Source organism: Electrona antarctica (genome assembly GCF_951216825.1).
Source record: "Electrona antarctica genome assembly, chromosome: 5".
NCBI lineage: Eukaryota > Metazoa > Chordata > Actinopteri > Myctophiformes > Myctophidae > Electrona > Electrona antarctica.
The window spans coordinates 57,525,096-57,535,263 of NC_136810.1; the positions used below are offsets into that span (position 1 = coordinate 57,525,096).

The following is a 10,168-nucleotide window of genomic DNA, read 5'->3' on the forward strand; positions in this document are numbered from 1 at the left end:
TTAGTAATGGTTGTCCCATCCTGTCCTCCTCCAGGTCAAAGTGTTTTAGTAATGGTTGTCCCATCCTCCTGTCCTCCTCCTCCAGGTCAAAGTGTTTTAGTAATGGTTGTCCCATCCTCCTGTCCTCCTCCTCCAGGTCAAAGTGTTGTAGTAATGGTTGTCCCATCCTCCTGTCCTCCTCCTCCAGGTCAAAGTGTTTTAGTAATGGTTGTCCCATCCTCCTGTCCTCCTCCTCCAGGTCAAAGTGTTGTAGTAATGGTTGTCCCATCCTCCTGTCCTCCTCCTCCAGGTCAAAGTGTTGTAGTAATGGTTGTCCCATCCTCCTGTCCTCCTCCAGGTCAAAGTGTTTTAGTAATGGTTGTCCCATCCTCCTGTCCTCCTCCAGGTCAAAGTGTTTTAGTAATGGTTGTCCCATCCTCCTGTCCTCCTCCAGGTCAAAGTGTTTTAGTAATGGTTGTCCCATCCTCCTGTCCTCCTCCTCCAGGTCAAAGTGTTTTAGTAATGGTTGTCCCATCCTCCTGTCCTCCTCCTCCAGGTCAAAGTGTTGTAGTAATGGTTGTCCCATCCTCCTGTCCTCCTCCTCCAGGTCAAAGTGTTTTAGTAATGGTTGTCCCATCCTCCTGTCCTCCTCCTCCAGGTCAAAGTGTTGTAGTAATGGTTGTCCCATCCTCCTGTCCTCCTCCTCCAGGTCAAAGTGTTGTAGTAATGGTTGTCCCATCCTCCTGTCCTCCTCCAGGTCAAAGTGTTTTAGTAATGGTTGTCCCATCCTCCTGTCCTCCTCCAGGTCAAAGTGTTTTAGTAATGGTTGTCCCATCCTCCTGTCCTCCTCCAGGTCAAAGTGTTTTAGTAATGGTTGTCCCATCCTCCTGTCCTCCTCCAGGTCAAAGTGTTTTAGTAATGGTTGTCCCATCCTCCTGTCCTCCTCCTCCAGGTCAAAGTGTTTTAGTAATGGTTGTCCCGTCCTCCTGTCCTCCTCCAGGTCAAAGTGTTTTAGTAATGGTTGTCCCATCCTCCTGTCCTCCTCCTCCAGGTCAAAGTGTTTTAGTAATGGTTGTCCCATCCTGTCCTCCTCCTCCATGTCAAAGTGTTTTAGTAATGGTTGTCCCATCCTCCTGTCCTCCTCCTCCAGGTCAAAGTGTTTTAGTAATGGTTGTCCCATCCTCCTGTCCTCCTCCAGGTCAAAGTGTTTTAGTAATGGTTGTCCCATCCTCCTGTCCTCCTCCTCCAGGTCAAAGTGTTTTAGTAATGGTTGTCCCATCCTCCTGTCCTCCTCCAGGTCAAAGTGTTTTAGTAATGGTTGTCCCATCCTCCTGTCCTCCTCCTCCAGGTCAAAGTGTTGTAGTAATGGTTGTCCCATCCTCCTGTCCTCCTCCAGGTCAAAGTGTTTTAGTAATGGTTGTCCCATCCTCCTGTCCTCCTCCAGGTCAAAGTGTTTTAGTAATGGTTGTCCCATCCTCCTGTCCTCCTCCAGGTCAAAGTGTTTTAGTAATGGTTGTCCCATCCTCCTGTCCTCCTCCTCCAGGTCAAAGTGTTTTAGTAATGGTTGTCCCATCCTCCTGTCCTCCTCCTCCAGGTCAAAGTGTTGTAGTAATGGTTGTCCCATCCTGTCCTCCTCCAGGTCAAAGTGTTTTAGTAATGGTTGTCCCATCCTCCTGTCCTCCTCCTCCAGGTCAAAGTGTTTTAGTAATGGTTGTCCCATCCTCCTGTCCTCCTCCTCCAGGTCAAAGTGTTTTAGTAATGGTTGTCCCATCCTCCTGTCCTCCTCCTCCAGGTCAAAGTGTTTTAGTAATGGTTGTCCCATCCTCCTGTCCTCCTCCAGGTCAAAGTGTTTTAGTCATGGTTGTCCCATCCTCCTGTCCTCCTCCTCCAGGTCAAAGTGTTGTAGTAATGGTTGTCCCATCCTCCTGTCCTCCTCCTCCAGGTCAAAGTGTTTTAGTAATGGTTGTCCCATCCTCCTGTCCTCCTCCTCCAGGTCAAAGTGTTTTAGTAATGGTTGTCCCATCCTCCTGTCCTCCTCCTCCAGGTCAAAGTGTTGTAGTAATGGTTGTCCCATCCTCCTGTCCTCCTCCTCCAGGTCAAAGTGTTTTAGTAATGGTTGTCCCATCCTCCTGTCCTCCTCCTCCAGGTCAAAGTGTTTTAGTAATGGTTGTCCCATCCTCCTGTCCTCCTCCAGGTCAAAGTGTTTTAGTAATGGTTGTCCCATCCTCCTGTCCTCCTCCTCCAGGTCAAAGTGTTTTAGTAATGGTTGTCCCATCCTCCTGTCCTCCTCCAGGTCAAAGTGTTTAGTAATGGTTGTCCCATCCTCCTGTCCTCCTCCTCCAGGTCAAAGTGTTGTAGTAATGGTTGTCCCATCCTCCTGTCCTCCTCCAGGTCAAAGTGTTTTAGTAATGGTTGTCCCATCCTCCTGTCCTCCTCCAGGTCAAAGTGTTTTAGTAATGGTTGTCCCATCCTCCTGTCCTCCTCCAGGTCAAAGTGTTTTAGTAATGGTTGTCCCATCCTCCTGTCCTCCTCCTCCAGGTCAAAGTGTTTTAGTAATGGTTGTCCCATCCTGTCCTCCTCCTCCATGTCAAAGTGTTTTAGTAATGGTTGTCCCATCCTCCTGTCCTCCTCCTCCAGGTCAAAGTGTTTTAGTAATGGTTGTCCCATCCTCCTGTCCTCCTCCAGGTCAAAGTGTTTTAGTAATGGTTGTCCCATCCTCCTGTCCTCCTCCTCCAGGTCAAAGTGTTTTAGTAATGGTTGTCCCATCCTCCTGTCCTCCTCCAGGTCAAAGTGTTTTAGTAATGGTTGTCCCATCCTCCTGTCCTCCTCCTCCAGGTCAAAGTGTTGTAGTAATGGTTGTCCCATCCTCCTGTCCTCCTCCAGGTCAAAGTGTTTTAGTAATGGTTGTCCCATCCTCCTGTCCTCCTCCAGGTCAAAGTGTTTTAGTAATGGTTGTCCCATCCTCCTGTCCTCCTCCAGGTCAAAGTGTTTTAGTAATGGTTGTCCCATCCTCCTGTCCTCCTCCAGGTCAAAGTGTTTTAGTAATGGTTGTCCCATCCTCCTGTCCTCCTCCTCCAGGTCAAAGTGTTTTAGTAATGGTTGTCCCATCCTCCTGTCCTCCTCCTCCAGGTCAAAGTGTTGTAGTAATGGTTGTCCCATCCTGTCCTCCTCCAGGTCAAAGTGTTTTAGTAATGGTTGTCCCATCCTCCTGTCCTCCTCCTCCAGGTCAAAGTGTTTTAGTAATGGTTGTCCCATCCTCCTGTCCTCCTCCTCCAGGTCAAAGTATTTTAGTAATGGTTGTCCCATCCTCCTGTCCTCCTCCTCCAGGTCAAAGTGTTGTAGTAATGGTTGTCCCATCCTCCTGTCCTCCTCCTCCAGGTCAAAGTGTTGTAGTAATGGTTGTCCCATCCTCCTGTCCTCCTCCTCCAGGTCAAAGTGTACTCGCTGTCGCAGTGCGAGCACGGGGCCGACGACGTCCTGGTGCTGGGGACAGACGGACTGTGGGACGTCCTCTCCAACCAGGAAGTGGCGGAAGCCATCACGAGTTTCCTGGGCAACTGTGACCCCGACGACCAGCACAGGCATGTTGGACGGACCGCAACGTTATGTCTTTATGTGCCAATCTGCTATTTTTTAAAAATTTGAATCCTGAGAAGTCACAGTTTGGGCCATATGAGGTTTACTTTCCAGCCGACAGAGACCATATGTGACCAGATTTGACTGAGAGCCTGCCATCGCGCAAATTCCTTTTTCACCAGAGGAGAAAACTTTTTTTTTTTTTTTGTATTTAGTTAATAGCACAGGCATACTCTTCACATACTAGAGCATGTCTGTAAAAGGTGTCAGAGCTGAAATCGACATGTAAATATTAAATAAACGCTTAAATATGTAGCTAGGTGTAATGTTAGAGACCACAGAAGTGAACCTTTCAAGCCTGTTTTCTCAACTCGCTGTGTTCTGCAAGACATTACTCTATAAGCCATATCTCCAAAACTGGTGGGTCAAACTGAACAACCAATATGTCAATTTGAAGCTATGATTCACTGCTTTCATTATCACATGAAAAAGCAAAAATCCAATGAAAATCCCTCAGTCAAATCTGGTCACATATAATTATACGGAGGAGAGATAGTTTCAAAAGGATTGGTGTGTGTGTAGCTGTAGAACTTCTCTGTAGTCTACAGGAATAGCTGGCTTTAGCTATTCACAATAGAGCGTCGCAGTCCCTCCCCCTACCATGGACCAGGAAATGAATCCCAATGCATTTTTCCCATAGACGTTTCAGAAAGTATTTATTTAAAGACGGTTACGCCACGGACAAAGCCAACTCGAGTCGTGACAACTCATGACAACACAAACAATATTTTGGACCAAACAAATAATTACAAAGAAGAAAAACAACAAAAAAAGTGTAACCTGCCGTTTTTTTCTTCTTTCTAATTATTTTTTCGGCCCCAAAAATTGTGTTTGTTGTCATTATTTGTCACGACTCGAGCTGGCTTTGTCCGCGGCGTAAACGTCTTTAAATAAATACTTTCTGAAATATCTATGAGGAAAATGAACGGAGAATCATTTCCTGGTCCATGGTAACGGGCGGGACTGTGACGCTCTATAGTCTCCTCATCTCTGTTAATAAAAAAATCACACCTGTGTGAAGTGAGGGGCGCTAATATATTAAAGTCTAACTCATGTTGATTAGGTGATGTACTGGTGATGTAAAACAATTAACAAACAGTGTCAAAACAAACATTAAATTCTCTTTATTTTTAATGGCATTTAATGTTTGTGTTAGGGACAAGATGACGTAAAATTGTCATTGTCAATGGCGTTTTAAAACAAACATCAAACTAAAAACAAACATTAAACCTTTATATGGGAGGGAGGGGCTAGCGCCCCTCAAAAATAATTGTGATGTGGTCTCCGACATCCACTGAAGTTAGAACGACTATTAAAATGATAGAATTTATATGCATGCCAAAAATAGCCAAACTACAAGTTGACAACTCTCTAAATTAGGCTTAACTCAGCCAGCCAGACAAGAGTTGAACTTGTATTCACCCTGTCTCACATTGTGGAGAGGATAAAGTGCTGCTATCTTGCGGCAATTATGATAATTTCTAAAAAAATGTTTCTCTGATGTCAATGGAGTGTGCCAGGGATGATAACGGCCAGCTCTAGGGGCTTAATTTGTGTCCTCAAAAAATGTTCTCCGAAGGTTTTAGCACCAAACTCTAATGAGTGTGTAGACTGCTTTGCGGTTATTCAAATACTATGGATGCTTTCAAGATTTCAAAGTTGTTGTTGTTGTTGTTGTTGTCGTCGTCGTCCCCCCCCCCCCCGGATGCACAATTAATGGGGTCATCATAACACGTATCGGCAATATCTCAGTATTGATCGAATATTTTTGTTTACAATATTTGTTGAAATGTGGTTTATGTGATGATTAAGACGGTGGGAAGCCCTTTTGGTGGTTTAAACATTATGTTATAATTTAGCTATTGAAAAATAGCAGATCTTACAAGCTCATAGCGCGGTCTGCTATTTTTGAAAAATCGTGAAAATATTTATTTCAGAAAACTGGAGGATTTAGAATCTTTTTTTTTTTAATTTTGAGGTCAGGCCAGAATGGGTTAAGACGGTGGGGCTCACGCAGGCGAGCCAGTAGGATAACACACACAGAAACGTGCCTATGGGAGGATGAGCCGTTCCAGCTAAATTATGGTTTGGAACCAAATGGACCCTTGTGGGTCTGTAACTCTGAGAGTGTACAAACGGAAACAAATGGACCCTAACGGGTCCATTTGGTTCCGTTTGTACACTCTCTGAGTTGTAGGCAACAAAGTCTTATGCACACCTGTATATGCTCTTAGGCGGGTGCATAGGCAGGGCTCAATGTATTCACCTGTATATGCTCTGAGGCGGGTGTGTAGGCAGGGCTCAATGTATTCACCTGTATATGCTCTGAGGCGGGTGTGTAGGCAGGGCTCAATGTATTCACCTGTATATGCTCTGAGGCGGGTGCGTAGGCAGGGCTCAATGTATTCACCTGTATATGCTCTGAGGCGGGTGTGTAGGCAGGGCTCAATGTATTCACCTGTATATGCTCTGAGGCGGGTGTGTAGGCAGGGCTCAATGTATTCACCTGTATATGCTCTGAGGCGGGTGCGTAGGCAGGGCTCAATGTATTCACCTGTATATGCTCTGAGGCGGGTGCGTAGGCAGGGCTCAATGTATTCACCTGTATATGCTCTGAGGCGGGTGCGTAGGCAGGGCTCAATGTATTCACCTGTATATGCTCTGAGGCGGGTGCGTAGGCAGGGCTCAATGTATTCACCTGTATATGCTCTGAGGCGGGTGCGTAGGCAGGGCTCAATGTATTCACCTGTATATGCTCTTAGGCGGGTGCATAGGCAGGGCTCAATGTATTCACCTGTATATGCTCTGAGGCGGGTGCGTAGGCAGGGCTCAATGTATTCACCTGTATATGCTCTGAGGCGGGTGTGTAGGCAGGGCTCAATGTATTCACCTGTATATGCTCTGAGGCGGGTGTGTAGGCAGGGCTCAATGTATTCACCTGTATATGCTCTGAGGCGGGTGCGTAGGCAGGGCTCAATGTATTCACCTGTATATGCTCTGAGGCGGGTGCGTAGGCAGGGCTCAATGTATTCACCTGTATGCTCTGAGGCAGGTGCGTAGGCAGGGCTCAATGTATTCACCTGTATATGCTCTGAGGCGGGTGCGTAGGCAGGGCTCAATGTATTTCCGAAAAATGCACATAAAGTGCACAAAGACCGTGCACACCGTGTGCACTTGCAATACGAACTTTATTTAGGCAACGTTTCTTCAGGCATCTCTCAGAGTTAAATTGACATTGATTTTGCAATATAAATTGGGGGTCCCAGAGATAGAAATGCCATTAAATGGGTGGGTGGGCGGGGGGGGGGGGGGGGCGGGGTCGTCCGTAGACTAATGCATGTCAAACTGGGGGTTTGACATGCAAATGGTTGAGAATCACTGCTAGAGCCGTAAAAAAAAAAACTTCTCTTATGGGGGTTCCCTGGCATATCTTTTCAAATGGGGGGGTCCGTGGGCTAATTAGTATCAATTTCGGGGGTCCTTTGATGTGAAAGAGTTTGAGAACCACTGCTACAGTATATGGTAATAATTATTATTCTGGGGCGGCTGTGGCTCAGGAGGTAGAGCAGGTCGTCCAATGATCCGTGGGTCGGAGGTTCGAATCCCGACTTCTCCTGTCTACATGTCGAAGTGTCCTTGGGCAAGACACTGAACCCTACACTGCCTCCAATGAGTTGGTCGGTGTGAGCTTGCCACCATCGGTGTGTGGATGTGCGAAGTGAGGACGCTGGCGTCGACTGTTCGCCACTTCACCTCCCAATGTATGAATGAATGAACCATTGTAAAGCGCTTTGAGCACTTGGAAAAGCGCTATAAAAATGCAATTCATTATTATCCCTCTCTTGTTTTGTGACCTCATTAAGGTACACGATGGCGGCGCAGGACCTGGTCATGAGAGCGCGGGGCGTGCTGAAGGACCGAGGCTGGAGGATATCCAACGACAGACTGGGCTCCGGAGACGACATATCCGTCTACATCATTCCTCTGATGTACGGGAACAAACAGACCTAGACCAACCACCCCCCTAATGTACGGGAACACACAGACCTAGACATAGACCCCCTGATGTACGGGAACACACAGACCTAGAACCAACCACCCCCCTGATGTACGGGAACACACAGACCTAGAACCAACCACCCCCCTGATGTACGGGAACACACAGACCTAGAACCAACCACCCCCCTGATGTACGGGAACACACAGACCTAGAACCAACCACCCCCCCTGATGTACTGGAACACACAGACCTAGAACCAACCACCCACCTGATGTACGGGAACACACAGACCTAGAACCAACCACCCCCCTGATGTACGGGAACACACAGACCTAGAACCAACCACCCCCCTGATGTACGGGAACACACAGACCTAGACCCCCTGATGTACTGGAACACACAGACCTAGACATCATCCCTCTGATGTACGGGAACACACAGACCTAGACATCATCCCTCTGATGTACGGGAACACACAGACCTAGACATCATCCCTCTGATGTACGGGAACACACAGACCTAGACCAACCATCCGCCATCCATATCCGTCTACATCATTCCCCTGATGTACGGGAAGTTCGGGAACACACAGACCTAGACCAACCGTCCGCCATCCACCGTCACCACCCCGCCCGCCCTCCAAAAAAACCAAAAACTGAGGACCACTACTGTCTCTCTACAGTGCGTCAGCAAAAAGCCCCCCAAAATACATTGGGCCCTTAACAGGTCTGTAACTCAGAGAGCGTACAAATGGAACCAAATGGACCCGTGGGGGACCGCGGGAGATGAGAAATTGTATCAAATAGAAGGTGTGGGGGGGGGGGGGTCCGTCTGTGGCCTAATCGCATATTAAACCTGTTTTTTAGTGGAATAATGTAAAAAATAGAGTTAAGTCACTGGATGAGCCTATTCCACCTCTGTACGTAACCCAAGTCATCCCATGTGCTCCTAAAAGCGACTAGACTATAGACTCTTCACGCTATAAGAGTCGACTCTCACAGCCTCTCCCACCTCGTCCCACACAGGATCCTCTCCGGTTGCTCCACATTCAACCTCAACTCTCCCGATTCTATTTTAAAAACGGAATAATTCAATAAGTAAAAAAACAAAGCTGGATCCCTGAAACCCGTTATAAGAGTAATGGAAGGCGGGGTTTTAAGTAAATTCTGCCTCATCTGCTTGGCACTCTAGCGCCTTTTCTTGTGAAAAAAAATCCCCGGCGAAAGAAGTGTTAAGAGAAAACGTGCATTTATATAGCGCCTCTATCCAAAGCGCTTCACAAGGTGCATTATTACAGTACGTTCACAAGACACACGTTCTCACGCGGACGGCGGAGGAGGAAACCGCCGCTGCTCATCATCGCAAGGATTTGAAGGGCTCAGTCCCAGTGTCTTGCTCAAGGACACGTCCAACACTAACACTAGGGGGTGGGGAAGCCAGCTGGGGCATCGAACTGGGAACTTTTCCCCGTTTACCCCAAGCAAGCAGCCATTCTTTTGTTCCTCCACATCCACCGTCCTTCCCCGGTATAAAGGCTCAGGAGCCGACCTGGAGCGGTGTGTGGTTGTGGGAACGACGACGACCAACGTTGTTGCAGGGAGGGATCACGGAACTCACACTGAGATGTTGGGAATGTCTCGGTTTATCCCTGACTGTCAATAACGTTATGTCTCGTTGCTGGTACGATTTATTGACTCAATGTGAAAATGTAAAATACTCCGTCCTGACTGAGACGTCAAGATGTTTGGTGGGTGGCCTGTACAGTGTACAGAGCAACCCAGATAGAGATGTGTATAATACTGTGTATACTGTATATGTAGAGTCATGCCTCCTCTCTTTTGTTGTTAATGTTTTTAACGTGTTTTTTTTTTTTTTTAACCCCTGGTCAGGAGCATCCTTGGCATCCATTATTCATTTGCAGGAGAAAAGAAAGAAAGGAATCATTTAAATCATGTATTTTAGTTCTAGACCAGTGTTTCCCAAACTTGTTCAGCTCGAGACCTATAAAACATACATGTTGTGTCTCCCCTGGACCCTAATGTACAAAAATATGAATTCATCGTTCTATTTTCGGAAGGCATTATGACGACGCAACGCCAAAAACAAAATCTATTTTAACCCGGCTGAATCAGTCGTATAGATTTAGTCCACCAAAATCAAATGATATTTATTCAACTATAAAACTCCAAAATCGAACTAAAACGAAATCATGTGCTGTGAAAATTGACACAATAAACACACCGATCATCAAGGCTATTTCCTGCGGAGCCACTCGGTGGCGCGCTATGAGCTTGTAGATCTGCTATTTTTCAATAGCTAAAGCATAACATAATGCTAACACCAAAAGGGGTTCCCGCCCAAAATGGGTTAATGGGGAATACCACAAATTTTCAACATTTTACTGTCATTAAAGGTATATTCAGTGATTTTACTTAATTCAAATATCACTTATTTTTTCTTTTTTTCTGGATAATCCTCCCTACTATAGAGTGTGCTGACCATATAAGGAGTTCCTCCCTGTCCCCAGTGAGCCCCTGGGGTCAAAAAACCCTA

At 46.7% G+C, this 10,168-nt stretch overlaps 1 protein-coding gene across 1 annotated transcript in view; it reads left to right on the top strand.

Moving 5' to 3' along the window:
* Positions 1-8,354, top strand: part of LOC306923545 (protein phosphatase 1H-like) — a 104,227-nt gene extending 95,873 nt beyond the window's left edge. Inside the window, exons 10-11 of the mRNA XM_079501715.1 lie at positions 3,409-3,560; positions 7,479-8,354. Of these exons, the coding sequence (XP_079357841.1) occupies positions 3,409-3,560; positions 7,479-7,626 (300 nt within the window). The 3' untranslated portion in view covers positions 7,627-8,354. The remainder of the gene's footprint in view (positions 1-3,408; positions 3,561-7,478) is intronic.
* The last annotated feature ends 1,814 nt before the right edge of the window (positions 8,355-10,168 follow it).